The sequence below is a fragment of the Anser cygnoides genome, chromosome 12, assembly GCF_040182565.1.
Source record: "Anser cygnoides isolate HZ-2024a breed goose chromosome 12, Taihu_goose_T2T_genome, whole genome shotgun sequence".
NCBI lineage: Eukaryota > Metazoa > Chordata > Aves > Anseriformes > Anatidae > Anser > Anser cygnoides.
The window spans coordinates 13,526,076-13,545,161 of record NC_089884.1 but is presented as its reverse complement, the minus strand read 5'-3'; the positions used below and the strand labels follow the sequence as shown (position 1 = coordinate 13,545,161).

Sequence of the window (19,086 nt, the reverse complement as noted above, 5' to 3'; positions counted from 1 at the left end):
TGGGCTGTAGGAATACCCTTTGTTCCCTGATGAAAGGCAAAGAATTGTACCACTGCAGCTCTTCTGCGAGAGTCATCATCCCCTTTTTGCACGGGAGAGATGAAGTTTTTCCCATGGACGTATAAAAATCTGTAGCAGAATTACAGGCAGACGTTTAGCTTCCTGATTCACGGTCCTCTCAGCAGCCAGCTTGTTATTTGTCCCCACTCTTTCTGAGGCGTGGAATAAAAGAGTTAGTTTCAAATGTGATGTACTCCCAGGTGAGGATGGGTGAAGCTCTAGGTTTGCAGGCTCACACAAAAGCCTGCTGGGCTATGACATATCACCAGGTGGCGTGGGGCAGAACTGCATTCCTGGTGCTCTGGAGCCACGTGAAATCGGTGTGCAGCCTTCTTTGAAGTCTGGACGCGTCCGGCTGTGTGTTGTAGGTGAGTGCTGTGTCCTGACACGAGCAGAAGTGCATCACCTAGAGGAGGGATTTACAGGAAAACTTGCCGTGTAGGCTTACTTCAGAACACGAGAAAGGAATTTTTTGTGCACTAACGCTTTGAAGTAGGACTGTTTAAAGCAGGGAGCTTGTGAAAATGCCTGCCTTGAAGCTTCTTGTTTACCTGGCTCTGTGAAAAGAAGCCCCAGATAATAATTGTTTATACATAGAATCAGACCGCCATCTGAGTAATTCTGGCATTCTAGCTTTTGTGTGGTGGGCGCAGATTAGTTTTACCAGGGCTGCTCTTGCTTTTATTGGTAGTTTTAGTTGGAGGGATTGGGGAAACTCTCTGTCTTCCCAAAAGTGTCTCGCCTTACGTGAACAGAACTTGGTCAGAGCTCCCAAAATGCTGAGGTTGTGGTTTCAACATCGCTATCTTATCTATCATTTTTTAATAGCTGTAATAAGAAACTTCCAAGTTAGATAAAAGCATATTTTTCGGCAGCAGTTGCTTTTCTGGTATTCTTTACTTGATATCGACTGTCTCCCTTGGGGATCTGCAAAGGAACGGATACAGGCTTCTACTAAACTTGTTTCAAATAGGCAAAAGCTGGAGCTCGGGCAACAATGAGGCTGTAATCCTGCAAGCCACCACTAATGTACTTCTTGTTTACAGCAGCTGTTGTATCAACAGGTTTCAGAGCCAGCAACAAAGCTGCCACGGGCTCCGGAGGGCTGCTCTCTGCTGGTGCTGGAGTTGCAGCAGGCTGCTTTCTGCAGCTCGCCGATAACAGAAAAATCCTTCCGTGTTCCCCCTTGATTTTTGCGGCTGACAGATCACATTAAAAGCTGAAGCTTTGGTGGTGTTCGCTCTGCCTCGCATTGCACTAGGTGGGCAGGATGTCAGGAGCTCTCCCTGCTACAGCTGCTGGTGCTTTTAGGGCGCTTTTAGCTGTGGCAGGCGAGTGCCAGAGGGCTGCTTTTTCTCTCCTCTAGCAGGAGGTTGTCTTTAACCCTAATGGCTGCAAATGCTCTGAATACCAAATGCTGACTTCCTTGCCTGGGGAAGCAGCTGGCAAGTTGTTGGTTACAACGGACAACACACGGTAGCTGTGCGCACGTTTTGGGGCTGAAAGAACTGAAATGAGAGAGCTCTCTCTGTTGCTTTCCTTTCTGAATGGTTTGAGGCTACTTTGGAGCGTTGCTCTTCTGAAAGCTTGAGAAGAATTTAGATCAGTATTTAAGCGTTGAGATTCAGGGCACAAATTTCTGCTCATTGAAGCCCTTAACAGAAGATCATTTAGCCCTGATCTCATGTTGCAGAACAATTTATTTTCCCCTGTAAGAAGACGAAAGATCTCTCTTGCATGATTGGAGTAGTAAAAGTCTCCTGAAAGAAATCTCTAGCTGCAGGGTTACACTAGAATAGTGAAAGAGATTCCTTTCTTAGCTGTCAACACCCCTAAATATTATAGTTGCACTTAGTGGTGCCTGTTCTAATTAGTTTGTGCTTTTATCGGTTGCTAATGCTGAACTTTAGGTTCAGACCGTTGTAAATTGCCAAATAAAGAACTAAATTTAGCGGCTTTTAATTTTTACAAAATGCATGATTTAGTAACATCTTGCAAAACCAAAGCTTTTGAGTCCTGGAACTAGAAATAGTCTTTGTAACAGACTTCTGTTGTCTCCAGTTGTGGCTTTTCTCTTTTTCGTTCCTTTCTGGCCTTACACAGATAAGGAGCAGCAGGTGACTGTCACCCAAAGGGCTGTGACTGTGGGCAGTGGGAACTGCAGGGGTAGGCTAACCATCTGAAGGAGAGTTCAAGACATTTCTCCCTGCCAGAGGAGATTTAAGTCCTTTTGAGGCCTCTGGTTTGAGAACTTTCCTTGTGATGCAGGATGTGGGGTTGCATTAGCAGGGAGCCACATCCCCGGTGCCAGGGTTTACCTGTTGCAAAATGCAATAGCTGTGCGATGAGGCTGGCTTTCTCTTTGGCAGTCCCAACTACCTTGGCCGTCAGTTTCTTTAAGCCCCTGCTGAGCTCAGTGTTCTGTTCTTTTGCCCTCCTTCCATGAAAGTCACCTCTGTGTCTGTCCAGGACTGCAGCAGGAGGCAGCTCACGTGAACGGAGCTGGCCCAGCCCCTGGGTATTCGTCACAGCCAGGGCAGCAACTTGGAAAGGAAAGACAAAGTCAGGTCGTTGAATGTTAGACAGAATGGATTTTAGGTGGAAACATCCTCAGTGTACCTTTATTTGACTTGCAGAGGTGCAAAGCGAGTAATGATGTGTGGCTTAGGTGCTAATTCAGGAACGGGAGGCCTGTGCTCGAGACCCTGCTTTGCTCAGGGGTAATTGCAAGTTCCAAATAAAGAACCCAAAAGTGAAAGTTTCATAATTCTGTGCGTATGTGCTTATTTTTGGGATCCGGAAGAACTCCCAGCAGGCTGGGTGCTCAGACCCCAGCTCTCCGGTCCCTTCCCCTCCGGTCCTCACTGCCGCTGCTCCCTGCAAGCAGCCAGCATCTCAGAGACGGTTGCTGCTGGCCCCTGGAGGACTCCCAGATGAGATTTTTGTGTTAACCCTTGAGCCTTTTCTTGAGCATCATCGCTGTGCTTGCGTGCTCTGAACCCATTTCTTTTAGCACTCTCATGTCTGGCAGGTGTTCCTTGATGTGAGCAATTCCTGGCTTCTCACCGCCTCTGGGGCCAGAATTGTCACCCAAGCTGTGGCTGCTGGCAGGGTGCTGGGCCTGGATCCGTGTAGAAATGTTTCAGGAAAAGGTTTCAAGATCTTCTTTCTCTGTCTGCAGCACAAGCTTTCTGTTGCCGTTGAGATGCCGAGATAAGCAGGTGCAAAGATCCAGCCGGTAGCTTTTTCCGTGCTGCACATCCTTCCGCTGAGCCCCCGACGAGTGCTGAAGGCATCGTGCTTCCTGCCCTGTCCGAAACAGCAGGACACGGGGCCCCGGACCAGCAGTGTGTAGGGCCAGGGAGCTGGGGGTTTTTTTATGGACCCTGCGTAACGGGTAAATGTTTGTCCAGTGACTCTTTGGGTACTTGCATGTTTGAAGGCTGAGCAGATGGACGAGGTTTGGCTGACTCTGAATGAAGCTCATCTTTCCAGGTTGATCTTGGTAATCTTTATCCACTTCTTAAATGCCCGTTCCTTGATTAATTCAGGCTGCTTCCGAAAGTATTCCTCAGTTTGCCTGATTAAAGCTTACCATTGCTTTGAAACTCTGTGCAGGAAGGGCCCACGTTGGGTGGGGTACGGTGCTCTCACTGGGACAGCTTTCAGGCTAAATTCCGTCATGAAAATCACCTAGCATATGGCGGGGTTTCTTCTTGCCCCAAGGGGCAGACGATGACCCAGTTCCACGGATATCGTTTGCTTTTGGGGACTGCTTTCAAGTGGGTTTTAGCGAGGCATTTAGTCCAGAGGTATATACAAAGGAACAGAAGGCTCTGATGTGTGTTTGAAGTCCTTGAAAGCTTTACAGGTGTAAAGAGAAGAAAATCCTTAGCTTTCTTACAGAACTGTATGTCTCAAAGCGCTTTTTAAGAAGTGTTGTTATCCCCCATTTAGGAATAGGAAAACTGAGGCACGCTGGAGCTGAAGATGCCCCCTGGTTCCTTGGGTCTCCTGTGCCTCGTGACCTGGGCACCCGGGGGATCCAAGCTTCCCTTGTGTACCAAATAGATTGGGAAGGGCCAGGAAGGGCTCGTACCCCAGCACTGGGGCTAATGCACATTGAAGCAGAATATAGGGATTTCAAGATGTACATAAATGTTATTTAAATTTGAAGATGTACCAAATAGTTAAATTATTGTGTACTGGGGTTTTGTACTGGTTGAGATTGATATTTCACCAGCCATAGTTGCAGCGTGAGGTGGAAGAGAATCTGATTTTTCATCTGGTCCTGTTTGCAAATGGTTATTTTCTAGGGTGTTCCGGCAGACAAACTCACGACTCAATTTGTGTTGCTGCTTCAGAGATTTTCATCTTACTTTCAGGATTCAGGAAATAAAAAAAGATTATTCAGAGTAGATGGTTTGTATGATGGACCTGAAGGACCTGAAATTGGGCCTTAAGTTGGATTTAAGTTAATTAGTTTTGATGGTGAAATTCAGGACCTTTGGAGCAGTGGAAGTGATGGTGGTGTGGTGGAGGGCAGGTTCTTTTCTGGGGTCTCTTGGAGGCTTTTCTGTGCTGGCAAAAGCCCTTTTTCTGATAACGCGTCTATGCTCTTGCTGGTAAGAGCTGTGCAGGCAGGGCTGCAGGTTATGCCCAAAGTTCCTTTTTTGGCTGTCTCTGCTCCTGTTTCTGTCCCCAGATCTGCTGTCCCTTCCAGAGCTTCACCGCCTCGATCCCAACCCTCTTCAGGAGAGGGCAGGTGGGAAGAGCTGCAGGAGGAGTAATCGGACATCTGAGAACAGCCCGAGCTTTCCCAAATCCTTGTGCAGCCTCTTATTTCCTTCTCAGTAGCTGCGATGTCCTCTCTGCTCCTCATGTGATAACTGAGACCAAATGTGATGAAGCTGGGCAACGAAGTGGGTGGGAGCCAGCATTTTGGGGGACTGCCTCCTGTTTTGTTGCTTAGCTTTGAAAAGGGGTAAGGGTCGCTTGTCTGGGTGATATAGCTGGAGGGGGGAGACTGCTGAGGATGGTAGAGTTAATTTATTTCAAAGGGAAGGGGAAAAAAGAGCAGGGAATTTGCTCCCACCAGTCTCAGGATTTAGAGCTGGCACAGAGAATAATTGAAGAAATGTGTAATTGTCCATCTGTGTTCTTGCTCTGTGGTCTCAGCATGGCTCAGTCAGATGTGTTAGGCTAATTAGCTCTGAGAACATGTAACGCCGTTAACTCTCGCCTTTCCTTCTGATGCTTTTCAGGAAGCTCAGATGATGAATAGCACGGAGTTGGCAGCACACTCACGCCGCTTGCTGGGTGTGAACCTCGGACATTTGTTTCGTGCTCGTGGGGTTTTGTGCAACGCTGAGTGAAAGACACTTGCTCTTAAAATCAGGAGGAAGATCAGCAGCTTGGGTGCACGTCTGATTATTGGTGATGTAGGCGGAGGGCTGCTTGAGCTCAAGGTCTGTGTGTGTGATGTGTTCCCTGAGTGCTTTTTTGCAGAAGCCTTTGATGTGATGATTGTACCTGCGAGTGAGAAGGCAGCTGAGAACATGTCCTTGTGTTCGGAAAACCCTTTCTTACAGGTGGGTAGAAAGTGAAACACAGCTTCCACCAGAAGTGCTGGATGAGCACTGTCAGGTTAGAAACGGAAGGCAACGATCTGAGCTGATCGGGGCAGAGGAAGAAACCACTCCTTGGATTTTGATGTGCTTTTTGCAATGGCTCTCATAGCAGTAGCTAGGAAAAAGGGAAGAGTCAGGATAATGAGTATTAGTAACTCCTTGAAAAGCCATTCCAAAGTCTTGTTGCCTTGTTGAGGACCATTAGATCTGGTTTGGCCTGATGACAGGGGATGCTATGTTTGTAGGGTTTTTTCCTCAGTCTGCTTTGGCTAAGGGCTTGTAGAGAAATGTGTTTTAACCACTTCCCAGTGACATAACGCTCCTTCCATGAGGCTTGCACAGTGCAAAAACCTTGCCTTTGAGCTTTTCCAGGTACTTAGCCTGAGCAGTAGGCTGGAAATGTTGCCTTGGGACCTGAAGACAGAATCAAACCACCCAGAATTACGTGGCACATTGATGGGGTGCTGTTCAGAGGTGGAAGTCTAAAAAGTGAGGGTAACTTTTCTACAAACAAGCCCCAAGTGCTGATGTTGGCAGAGTGGAGTGCAGGCAGCAGCCTCCCCGTTCCTCTCCTTCCATTGTTATTTTTAGAGGTCAGAGCATGCCTTGGCTATCCACGGCTTATATTGGCTTTTTCCAATTTCAAAATAAGCTATTGATTTTTTTGGGGAGCCAGTAAGTGAAAATATGCTACCTTTCAAAAGAGGCTTAAGAACAAAAAGGTCTCGGGGGCATGCTTTGGTAACCTTTCCTCTGTGTGCATCAATTCCCTGATGCTTCAGCACTTCCTTGGGGAATCCATATGCCATGTAATGTGACGGGGTCTTGAGATGAGGTCCTTCAGTGTGAGCTGGAGCTTTCTTTTGTGCTGGTTCACTTGCTAGACATTTGCTGCAGAAATTAAAACTTCATGGACAGTGACACAAAATGCAGGCAGAAATTTAAGCTAGAGCACTCGCTCCGAAAGTAAATCATGTCACAGTCTGCTCAATGTGCTTTGAGGAGGGGCATGGCCTAATGAACAGCTCCTGTTGAGGATTTTCATTAAGGGGTGTGCAGATGGGGCTTCTGCTTAGCTGGGAAACTGAAGCACCGAGGGGCTGTGACTTGCAAAGTGTCACAGAGCAGTGCCAGGCTTGTCCAGGGCGTTTTTGGCATTCGGGAGCACGCTGACTCCTGTCTTTCTCCCTTATGTTACCGTGCTTTTGAAAATCCCGCAGTGCCCGAGCAGGTGTCCAGCTGGAAGTCAGCTCATGCTTCTCTCGTGGCTTGGTGCTTGCAAGGAAACAACTGGTGTGCGCTGGTGATGGGTCTGTGTTTTTGTTGGTAATCAGTGCGATGGAAAAGAGGGCTCTGCTGGGATCTCCAAAGGTGGAAAGAGTCTCAAAGCATCTCCAAAAAGACGGCTTGACCTCCAGGCTAACTCTCCCAAGCCTGTGGGATCTGGGCACAGCACCAGTTTCTGGATGACCAGCTGCTTTCTCCCATTGCAGGTTCCTCCGAGTGTTTTCTGCCTGTGTCCTGTGTAGTTCGTGTGGAAAGAGTGAGTGCAGGCTTAAGAAAGGATTCCTCCCTTTCCCAGGGCGTAACGGAGGGGACATTGTTTCTGTACCTGGCTTTCAGACAATTTCCTGACTTTAAAAAAATCTGGAAACAGAAGGTGCTCGGTGACCTTTTTGGGTCGCGCAGCTGCTCTTTTGCTGTTGGGCAATAAGGGGCTCCTTCGTCCCTCTGTTTGTGCCTTTGTTGCAGGGCCTCAGCGCCCGTCCCAGCTCTTCACTGCTGGCTGTGTTTTCCTCTCCTCCTCGCTGCTGTCTCGTTCCTGACAGCTCCAGGCTCAGAAAGGGGCTTTTGAAGTCTGGTGAGATGCTGGCAGAGCCGCCTCTGCAGCCCATGGGCTTGGGGTTTCCCCTCCTGGAAAGTGCAGCTTGCCAGATGGATTTTTTTTTTTTTTTTTTGTAACTCGGATTCTGAACCAGGAGGGTTTGTGTGTTAGCCTGAAGGGAAGGCAAAGCTGTTCTCTACCTCGCTATCTCATTAACACGTTACAAACTGAGTCAGGCTTAGTCTGGCCTTTCCTCCACGGGGATGCTTCTGCCTCGTGGTGTGTGTTGGCTCCTGCTGTGATCTGTGTAACCTTTGTGTCCGTGCTGTAAGTGAATTTTGAGCCCTGATTCATTGAACCTACAATATTCCTTCCCTGGGCAACAAAAGGGACCCGTAACAGGAATAGTGCTGTGCTTTGCAGGGTCTGAGGGGCTGCAGGGATCTGCCGTGCTGTCAGGGTACTTGCTGCTCATGGCTAATGAGGTCAGAGGGCTGTCACGCTTACACAGAGCAGCAGCATCCTTCCGTTCACCTGGATTGCTCAACTTCGGGGTGTGCTCCCTAATTTGCAGGTAACCCTTTGGGGAGGTGCAAACAAAAATGAGGGGAGGCAGCGAGCAGAGACCCAGAGCTTGTGGATGCTTAAAACTAGGGTGGATAAAGCTCCAGGCAACAGGGAGGCAAAGACCTGTGCCCTGGCTGGGGGGGACCAACTCCTTCGGACTTACGAGGACATGGATTTCATGAGCGCTTTTATGCATTATTTCTGTTAAGGCGCTGTTCACCTCTGCTTCTTTTCAGATGCATAGTTTTGAGGTGCAGCCTGGGCTGACCGGGTGGATAGCAGCGCACACCTGCTGCGAGGAACGGCACCAGGCAGGCAGCGTGGCCCTTGCCTGACTCCGGGGGAGCTCAGATCAGATTTGTTTCATGTTAAAAACCAGCCAGCAGCTTCCACGCAGATAGGCAGCCCGCAGAATTAGCAGTCAGTCCAGCCTGGTCTTGTCTGTGTTCCTTCAGGGAACAGGCTCAGTTTCCCAAGGAATAGCTTCTCCCACCTGGTTTGAAGAGCAAGGTTTAGAGAATGTTTTTCTTTTTTTTTCGGGAAGGCGGGGAAAGTCGACCTTTTACCTTGAAACTAGAAAATGTGAGTAAGCGATGGGGACCTGTTCCTTTTAGCTCTGTTTGCTTTACACCAGGTAATCCAGCGTACATCAAGTACACATCCAGCGTGCAGGTGATGTGGCCTGGAGGTCCGGTTGTGCGGAGGCTCGACTCTCCCAGGAGGTGCTGAGCACGTGCGTGCCTGCGGCTTCAGGATCGTGCGGGCTGGAGCCACCTGCAGCAGACAGGTGTATCTGGCTGAGGAGAGTGCCCAGACCGTGGCACTGCAAGCGTGGGAGTCCCCCAAAACCACCTCCAAGTGGATTTAGAGGCAGTCTTCCTCTTGGCTCAGAAGGGCTCAGTGGTTTGGGTTTGGTTTTTTGCCTTTTTTTTGTTATTTACAAGCCCCTGTAGGTGAGTATTGCTTGCTTCTCAAGTGATCATTCCAGAAGGCTGGAGGGCTACTTAATGAGGCCAGACACAGATGGGGAATATTGAAGAAGGATAATTAGCCTCATTTCCCCCCTCTCTGCCTGCGATTCCCCAGAGCTAACAACGTGAGGATGATGCGGAAAGTTTTCTAATTGTGTCAGGTCTAAACTGGGGCAGGTTTCCCAAGTGAGGACCGAGTGTCCTGAGTACGAGTGGTAAAAAGTTGGCGTTTTCCGGAGCTTCCTCTTGTGCTCGCCCATCCTCAGCACGGATGTCGGGGGAGATGGCACCTTTGTGCTGCTGCAGCGAGGGATCCTAGCTGTCCTCTCAGCTCCCAGTCCCTGATACCAACACGTGCTTTCTCAGCCTGATGCACCCCAGGCGTTTTGGTTAGAAAAATGCTGTTGTATTGAGCTACCTGGGGATAAATTGGAGGGATTTTAGTACTTGGGATGTACAAGGTTGCTGTTACACGGCAGACTATGGCCGGGAGCCTGCCAGCCTTCCTGCTGTGGCTGTTTGTCTTTCCCAGCCTCCCTCATCCTACCTGCGAGGTGCTGCCTCCTCTTCCTCTCCTGCTTAGTGTTAGGTGTGTGTAGTGTCCCAGCTTCTAGCGTGTTTTCATCATAACTGCATCGAAGTAGGGAGGACCTTTCTGTTTTATAGTTGCACAGTTCCTTGTCCAGTAGTATCCTAGTGCTACCAGACTCCAACACGGTCCAAAAAATTAATAAGTGTTCTGGAGGTCTTATTAAGCAATTTAATGCCACAGCGGAATAATGAAATCTTCATGGGGAAGTGATGAAATGAGTGGTTCGGTGTGTGAATTACAGGGTCTGCAAGTGGGCGAGAGACTAGCTCCTCGTTTTATTGCTGACAATATCCTTATTTTCATGTTTATTCCTGGATTATAATGTGTGAATGGCATCCCAGTAAACAGTCGGGCAAACAGTTATTTATCGAGTATTTAAAAGTGAAAGGTCTTGTAATTTTCCTTAGTAATGACTGTGATTTCTTCCAGCTGGATTAATGGCTCTCACGTCTACCCATGAGGAGCAAGAAGTGTTTTGGTTTCTGCATGGGGAGTTATTGTCTCCTGTAATAATGCAGACCAGAGGATTTTTTTCCCTCCCTGGCCTGGTATGTGAGGAAGGATGAAATGTGCATAACCTGAGCTAATACCTTGCAAAGCCCTTGAATATTCCTGCTTTTGTCATTCCTGATGGAGCGGCTGCTGCTGCTGGCACCAGCCCAGCCACAGCCTGCCTGGGAGCTGCTTTTGTTCGGTTTTATGAGGCAATCAGGGGGTCTTGTGATGGCATTGCCTCCAAAGGTCAGTTTTAATCGCGTTCCTGCCACATTCTTCTGTCCCCAGCCGGGCAGTCCTGCTGGAACAGGTTGCACACAGCTTTGCAGCTCTGTCGCTGCAATGAACATCTCAAAAATACACTTCGAGCAGCCGCCGACAGGCCAAAAAAAGTGAACCAAGTGTTTTATTCTGTGCCCAGCCATTGGTGCGGGTACCCTGGGGTGGTGGAGGAAGCAAGTGTCCAAGTGTGAGTAACCTTGGTCTCGTGCCCTGGTAGCAAAGTGATTTCTGTGCTGTCATTGTGCCCCAGCCCTCCTGTGCATAATGCTGGGGTTTTTTAGCAGGCACAGGTTTCTGTTTTCCAGCCTGTTTTGGGGATTGGCCACCTTCCTGCTCTGAGAGCACTTGTGCTGGTCCAACAAATGCCAACTTTGTGAGCCTGCAGGCTGGCAAATGCCTGGAGATATTTTTCTTACACATCTTGGCTGTGTGCTCTGCCTCAGCAGTTAGGCAGGCAGTGGGTCAGTTTTGTCTCTGGGTTGGAGCAGGCTGAAGGTGTCGTGATGTTGAGACAAGAGCAGGGGCCCCGTGCTCAAGTCCTGCAGGCTTTGCAGAGCTGCTCTCCATCACGCACACCCGGATCCTGTGAACTATTTACTTGCAGCTTTCTCTTGGGCTTGTGGGAGTCGAGCACACAGCACCCCAAGGAGCTGGGCTGTCACCTCCCAGCACAACACGTGGCATCGTGTGCTGCTCGTCACATCGTCTGCCTTTCCCTGGTGCTGCGTCCGTTATCCAGCACTGTCCCAGCAGCTCGCAGGGTGTGCGACCTAGCCCAGGAGGTGCCGAGGTCGTGTCGAGGACTGGCAGCTCTTTGACGGAGGCCAGCACAGGGTCCTTTTTCCCCCAGGATGCATTTTTGCCGTGCTGTGCCTCCTCAGCTGTGTGCCTGCTGTTCCTCCCGGTGACTCAGGGACCGTGCTACGGGATGACGAGCAGTGGTGGGCGGCTGAGCCGGGTGGTGCGGCACGCACAGGCAGGCTGCGGGGTTGTACTCAGCTCAGCCCGTGGCTCAGGGTGGGCTCCGTGGGGAATTCTGTCTAATTGCTGCGTGGAGACGCCGAGTTTATCCTGCTGGAGGAAATCCATGCAGGCAGAGCAACCTTTGGGGGGCGATGGCTGCATGACGGGGCTGTGAGTGGGCGGCGTGTTTGGGATGGCTGGAGTTGGGATGGCAATGTAGCAGGGCTTTTGTTTCTTCCAGAACTGCTTTTCCCACCAGCTCCTTTCCAATCCGATCAGCAAGTACTTCTGAATATTCATAACGTGGGATTTGTCTCTGTTCACACGACTGCCACCAGGCTGAAAGGTGTGTGCCCGTGCAGAGGGGGAAATGGGGTTAATCTGTTCTACGCTGGCAGCACGGGGCTGAGCAGGACGTGTTTAGTGCCAGCGTTAATTCTTGTGTCTGAACGTGCCTTTTCCATTGTATTTGCTGTCTGGGAAGAAGGTGGAAGAACAGTTTCCCTTCCCTAACAGCTTCTCTACAGACAGTGATTCCCTGTCAGCAGGGGACGCGTGTGCGCTGGGTCTGTGCGAGTGGGATTGCAGGGTACTGATGCCTCTGGGCTTAACGAATAACTCCGCTGTGCTTTCCTCCCTGCCAGTGCTTGGAGCAGTGATCCAGCTGGCTTTGCGTGTGCTGGGGTCCAGCAGGAATCCTGCAGCCAGCTCCTGCCAGGAAGGAGCTTTGGGGCTGCTGGCTCGCGTGCCATCGCCCCAGCTGCCAGCTTTGGTGCCGGACTCACTGCAGGAGCTGCTGGCTTCAGCGGGTAGGAGGCAGCAGCTCTTGGCCTGAATTTTAACAAGGCAGGTCCTGTGACCGGTGAGGCTTTCAGCAAAGGGGCCTGATGCTGGGCTGACCAAGCCGTGAGTCAGGCTGCCTCCTTCGGGTCTTCATTGTCCGCAGATCGAGCCCCAGGGCCCAGGAGAGGCTTACGGATTTGTTATTGAAGGGAGCAAAATTGTTAGCTTGGCAAACCAGGGTAACCTCATTAAGAGCCACTGAAAGCGTGAAAAGCGTCTTGCTGGAGGCAGGGCAGTGCAGAGGAGGGGGCTAAAGTACCTGGGGTTTCCAACAATTAATTAATTATTGAGTGGTTTTCTGGAGATTCTTCCTCATGATTGTAATCCATTCCCTATTGTAGGTGCCGTATAGATTTATAATTTTGTTTTTGAAGTTCAATATTTTACACCCCGAGGGCCTCAGACAAAAACTAACTGGAAGATGAGAGCACGTTTCAGCATCCTGCCTCGTCGGAGCTTTCTCTCTTCTTCCCCACCCCTGCGCCAGGCTCCCTGCTCCGGCGTGGGTGGCAGATGTGGCCAAGCCCGCGTGCGGTGGGTGGCAGAACAGCTGTCGCAGGAGAGCTGCCTCGCTGCCCAACAAATGAGGACATCAAGAGCCCAATTAAGAGGCTGGAGTTGCCCCCCGGTGACCTGAGCAGAGCATTCAGTAGTTTGGAGTGGGGCTGGCCTGTTTGAATGAATAAGCGCTCCTTTTCGTGCAGAAAAATTCCTTCCCCCAGCTCTAATTAGCTGCTCCTTTCCTTTTTTCTTCTGTGGGTATAGAGGGGCTGTAATTGCACTGAAGTCTCAACAAGGTGGAAGTTCAGCTTGCAGCTGACGGAGGTGATCTTTGTGCAGGTGGTGTGCTCAGCAGCCCGGCTCTTGGACCTGTTTTCCGCGTTTCCTTGCCGGATCTTCGGTTTTGCTGTTGTCAGTTTGGCTCTGCCTTACTCCGGTTTGTCTGTTTCCTCCAACAGAGTGACTAAAGAAGTGGACTCAACCTCAAAAGAAGCGAAATCTTTCCTGAAGCAGCAAGAGAAGTGGCAGTCGTCAGCTCCAGCTTCCCTCCCAACAGTCTCTGGGTGAGTTTGTGGCTTCTCTGCCCAGTAAGGACCTTTAGCAAGAGACATGGCGCTCCGGTCAGTATTGCAGGCTCTGCCCTGTGATATTTAAGCTACTGGACATTTGTTTTCTGCAGGATTTCGGTGGGAGCAGAACTAAGCCTGGAAGGTGTGATGATTTGTGGGGAGGGAAGCGGGGGAAGCGAGCCGTGAGTCCCAGTGACTCACTTCATAGGTGCAGACTTGAATTTCTCAATCCTCGTAAATCCTTCATCCCAGTAAGGAAATGTTGTTTTGGGTGTCTTGAGCAGCGTGATGGAACTGGAGGTAGCCCAGGAACATGCCTGAGGTTGCCTGCAGTTCCTTTGAAAGCTGCTTCCATGGACCATAAAAAGCCACAACGGGCTGGGCTGTGACTTACAAACTTTGGGGGCGTGAATGAGACATGCTTCTGCCTCCCCGATGTTCTTTAATATCATTGCAGTGTGGATTTGACGCTTCTTGTTCGAGCTGTGGCACGTAATTCCGAGATTATTATGCTGCTCCTCAGAGATACAGAGGGGTCAGGTCTGGGCCTCTGGCGTGTCACTGTGTGCTGCTTGGTGAGCTTGGGAGATCGCGAGCTTCTCGGGAGTGGAGGAGCTGCCCCTCTCCCAACAATGATTTTTATTAAGTCAGTCACTTGCATTTATATCTGAAAGACATAAGCTGGGTACGAGCTGGTCACGCAGAAACAAGGCCCGTCAAATACATACATTGTCCTTCCCATCTGCTGCAGAGCCATTCTCCAGCGTGATTTAAGGCTGCCGTTCCCCGAGAGAGGGCCCGATTCACTCCCTGCAGCTGGATTGTCACTCGTGCCTCCAGCTCGTGGCTACATCAGGGTACCGAGAGCGCAGTGTGCAGCGTGTGCGTGACTTAGCAGCTGCTGTTCCTGAGATGAATGAACAAATAGACGAGCGTAGCTTGGCTGCTGCTCTCCGTGCCACACGACGGTTTGTCCCTGCGGAGCTTGCCGGTTTTAACCTAAGTGGCGTGGGGGCGTTGTGCTGGAGAGCCTTGCGTTGAGTTGGATCGGTGTTCCTGAGTGGGTGCGGGTGGCAGCTCCCTGCCCTGCAGGCTGCTGGCGCTCCCGTCTCTCCAAACCCCTCTCAGTCCCCCCAGCGATCTCCCCGCTGCTCTGAGTGCGGGCAGGTTCAGTGGCTCGCTCGGAGAGCCCTTATTAGCCTTAATTAGGTTGTCATTCAGCGTGCCAGCGCCTGGTGTCACCGTGACTGTCGCTTGCCCAGAATATGAGGCTGCCTGGCTTGCTCAGGGCTGCGGATCTCGCCTTCCTTCCACGCAGCCAGCCCTGCTGCTGAGTATGCTGTAATGGGATGGTGGCACTGTGGCAGAGGCATCACCTCGGTGTGAGGAGCCCACCAGTGCTCTTGAAGGTACAGCAGGTGACTCTGGGGCAGCCTGGCCAGCGTGTGCCCTCCATCTGGAAGTTTTCCACCTTAAAATAGTACCCGAGGCTGGTCTCTGAGCCTGCCAGAAAACACGATGCCCCCACAGGACTTAGGGGATGCTTCCAGCCGGGAAGCTAACCGGGGTATTTCCAGATGAGAAAATTATTGCCAGGCTTGCGGTGCTCTTTAAAACCAACTGCAGGTCCCGTGCGTTAAAATTACGCAGGTTTTAGGTGCTGAGCTATCATCCAAGCCCTGACTTTGCTCCCCTTGGAGCTGCAAGCCCTGGTGGGGGGAAGGACAGAGCCCAGCGTGTCCTGGTGGTTCTTCACTGGTGTCCTTGGGCTACGTGCAGTACAGATGAGGGAGGATGGGATGCATTTCTCCCTTGTGCATTGAGCGAGAGTCCCCGTCAGGGTCAGCATCACCAGAAGGCACTGCAGTGCACATAATTTGTGATCCTGGATGTGCCTGTGGACATCCGCTGTTCAGCGAGCCGATGTCAGCCTCCAGGAGCTTTATGTCAGCTGTAATAAAACAAAAAAGTAAATAAACCTTGCCCTGCGTACAGGGGGTTGAGCGGCTCAGAGTTGCTTCCCCATGTGGGTTTTCCTCCTTTACCTTGCAAGCAGCTCGCATTATTTCTGGATGCACCCAGCCTGCCCTGTATTTATTGAATTTCCTTTCTCTAAACAGGCAGAAGTAATCCAGGAAAGCAGCGGTCACAAAACCAAACATCCGGTGCTGCATCCCCGCGTTGCAAACCCTTGCAGCTAACTGGTCCAGGGCAGGGATGTTTGGGGCTGAAAGTGCATTTCCTGGACGTGTTTAACGGCCGTACCGGATGCGCTATAAAAAGCCGGAGTCGTGCTCGTAAGGGACACGGGGGTGGCTGGAGGGGAGCAAGTTAAACACTTGGCTGTAATTAAAGCCAGGAGTACAAAACATCCCACCCGGTTCTCGCGGCAGGCTTTGCTAGAGAGGTCAGAAGCCCTCGTTTCCCAGGGCCTCGGTGGTTTCCCAGCCTCCCGACGATTCCCATCGTGTCCTCCCGTGGCACCCAGCTCTCGGAGCGCTGTGGCAGCTGGGCTGGGTTTGGCAGCGGGGTTTGGGGCTGGTGTTGGGTTCCAGCCCCGTTCCCATGCTGCTGGTAGATGGCATCAGCTAGATGTGATGAGGGGATCCCCTGATCGCTTCTCATCTGCTGTCACAAAACGTTGGTGGATGACTCCTGGCGTTCACAAACCTCCTTGCCTCTGTGTGTGTGTCTTAGGGCCTGTTTCCTAACCTTGTCACCACTCCTGAGCATTTTGGAGGCAGCAAGAGCAGCTCCTGGCCGTCAGCTTGTGACCCAACAGCTCGACGGGCAGCCCTGGTGCTCCGAGAGCTGCTTCCTGCTGCTAGTAATCCTATTTTGCAACACCCTGCCGTAGCTGGCGGACGTTAAAGCAAACGAAAGCCTCCACACAGCTTACTGCAAAATGGCTGTGTGCACGTACGTGTGTGTGTGTGACACGAGGAGGGCGGTGAGCGAGGGCTGGGAGGCACCCACGGAGGTTTGGGTCCTCCTGCTCAGTCCTCGCCGCTTTTTGAAGCACAGCGACCTCCCCTAGGGAATGGGGGTTCTGTGGCAATCACAAAAATGTGTGAGATGAAAGGGAAAAAGTGCTGCTGGTGGATCTTATTTGAGATCCCCCGCTAGGCAGCTGTTTCTACATGGCCTGAACAGGAGCCAGGATGAAAAAGGGAGGTTTTGCACTGGCTTTGTTCTCGCGTTCGCTCATTACCAAAGCGGCTTGTAATTAAACGTGGACTTGCTCGCTCAGCCCAGCTGTTGCTTCTCTGTTTGATCCTGCCTGGAATTACAGCGGTGGATGCGTGACCTCCCGGGCCTCTTCACGCCTTGCAGGCTGGTAGAAACGCAGGGTGAAATCCGACTTGGAAGCGAGCAGCGCTGCTCCCATGGCTTTCGGTAGGTTCCGTGCTTGCTGACCCCAGGGCTGAGCTTGGTCCACGAGGGTTTGGACTTCAGTGCAAGACCTGGCAGCAGGAACAGTGCAAGAGAGCTCTGACCCAGAGACAAATGCTTGCCCTGAGCAATGAGAGCAAGATAACCTGCCAGCCTCTTCGCCGTGAGTGCTTTTCTCCCCTAGTCTCCAACAGAGCAGCTCACGTAGGCTGGCCGTTAAATGGTGTGAAAAGCTTCAGGGCTTTGCTTTTGGAAGTCATTTACTCTGCGGCGTGCTACTGTTGGAGCAGAGGGATTTCGGCAGGAAGACATCTGTGCGCGGCTTCTCTCCCAGCTCATGTGCGGGAGGAGAAATGGTGGCAGTCCTGGTGGGAGGATACGGATGGGTCAGCTCCTTGCGCTGTCCTTGGAGGACCTTGAGCCCGTTTGCAGCGTCTGACTCGTTAATGTAATTTGGAAGCTACGCTTCCCCTCGAGCCTGGTTCCTTCTAGAGGCTGCTTCGCATCCAAAGCTTTTCTTGCAAAAGATTCTCTTTCTGCGTGACCAGGCTGGAGCTAATTGGGTCCCTTTGCTGCCATGTCTAACGCGGGTTCCTTGGGATCTTAAACGGGCACTGGTGAGGCAGGCACAGGCTCTTCAGGTTTTGTTAACCTCAGATGATCCTGAGGCAGTGCTGCAGCACTCGTGCCTCCGGGGAGCAGCTTCATTTCACAGCAGCCCCTGAGGCCTTTTTCCTTCAGAAAGCAGGAATTTGCATTCCAATTCCAGCTCAGCACCAACTGGTTATTTAGCTAAAACTTGCACGTTTTACATGTCCAGGCTGAACGAAGATGCAAATAAAGCAAATAATCAAGACCTTCTGGGTAGCTGGAGGTGGTGGTTTTTTTTAAATAGTCACTGAAGCCGTGGAATAGCTCTGTTCTTGGTAGGGATTTCAGTCATCAGCTTCCTCCTGCGCTTCCCTTGCTGTGCTCCAGAGAGTGCTGTTCTCTCAGACGGGGAAGTCCCAGCCCCTTGCACTGCAGCCAAACGTCTGGACGTGAGTAGTACATGACATATTTCTCTGTGCACAACAGGATGAACCAGCCAGGGGCAATATTCGTGTGCCCTAGAGCCAGGTCCACTTACTTCCTATTCATGCACTTTGGCTGTGAAAAATGAAATGTGGCAGTAGCTGATCTAGGCGAGCAATTTCTCTTTAGGTCTTAAATCCTTTTTTTTATTTGTTTTAATTATTCCTTGTTAGTGTCTGCCCACTGGTTCATGCAAATCCACTCTGAATCAATGCAGTAATGAGGCTGTGTGCTTTTTTGGAGTATCCTGGCCTATTTGCAAGGTGGACTGGGATTAATTACCCCATGGGGATCGGCGTGGCAAGGTGCTTGCGTGGGCAGGGAAAGGGAAGTTTGGAAATTTGGAAAACAATGGCTGGTTCGGTGTGGAAGAGAAGGGTCTTCCTCCTCCTCCACCAAACGACGCCGATTGCCACACTTCCACACTTGTAGGTTACGATTGCCAAACACCCTCACCCTCTGGGATCTCGTGGAGCAAGCCTCGTACCCGATGTCCCAGACCGAAAGTGAAACGTGCGCTACACATCCTCCTCGCAAATAGTTTCCCAGGAGCAATCTGTGCTCGTTCTCAGGCAGAATGAGTCAACATCTGCCCCGGCCTCTGGTTTACAGCAGAAATGAATGAGATTTTTAGCTCCAGCCCCTGCTGTCCCGCAGCCTTGGTATGCCAGCACGCGTGCGGTTGCTTTTGCTCGGGGCAGTGGCATGGTGTTGGAAAGAAAAGTCCAGCGGTGCCTGTACGGCTCCGTGCCGTGCTTCAGTCCTCCGTCTTGATGTGGCTGAGCTGAATCCCCGGGCTGGACTAACTGGGATCAGCTGTTTCTTTTTTCCAGCCTTGCTGGAGGTTCAGCAGAAAGGAATGTCAGCTATTTGAGGACTTAGACTCTCTAAAGCATCTGTCTTATAAAATACAAACAACCCCCCACCAGACCGGGGCCTTTGATAGTTCCCCAATGAAAGTCGTGGGGCCGTTTTCCCTTAGGGCAGCGCAGGTTTTATGAGGCTTATTTTCATTTACTTTCATCTCTTAGATCACGAGCGTTTCTCCTTCTCCCTCAGTGAAAATGATTGAGGAAATTAACTGCTAATGGGGAACGAAGCCAGCTGTATTTGTATTCCAGGCCCCTCACAAGGTTACGGAGGGAAGCCCCTGCACCTTTCCGTGTTAGCTGTGGTCTGGCTGCAATGAGGTGAGAGGGGAAGCCTTGTTTTAAGGTTAAAGCTTGGGACTGGAGGTGGATGTGAAGGGCTCCTGTTCCCAGCTGTGCCATGGCTTGGGGGGGAGCATACCAAGCAGATTGTTTCCACTCCTGCCTTATTT

At 51.0% G+C, this 19,086-nt stretch overlaps 1 protein-coding gene across 3 annotated transcripts in view; it reads left to right on the top strand.

The window, feature by feature from the left end:
- CFDP1 (craniofacial development protein 1) overlaps positions 1–19,086 on the top strand; it is a 55,298-nt gene that overhangs the window by 3,723 nt on the left and 32,489 nt on the right. For all 3 annotated transcript variants that reach the window (XM_067004672.1, XM_048078756.2, XM_067004671.1), the window contains one exon: positions 13,188–13,292. In XM_067004672.1, coding sequence (XP_066860773.1) covers positions 13,188–13,292 — 105 coding nt within the window. The remainder of the gene's footprint in view (positions 1–13,187; positions 13,293–19,086) is intronic.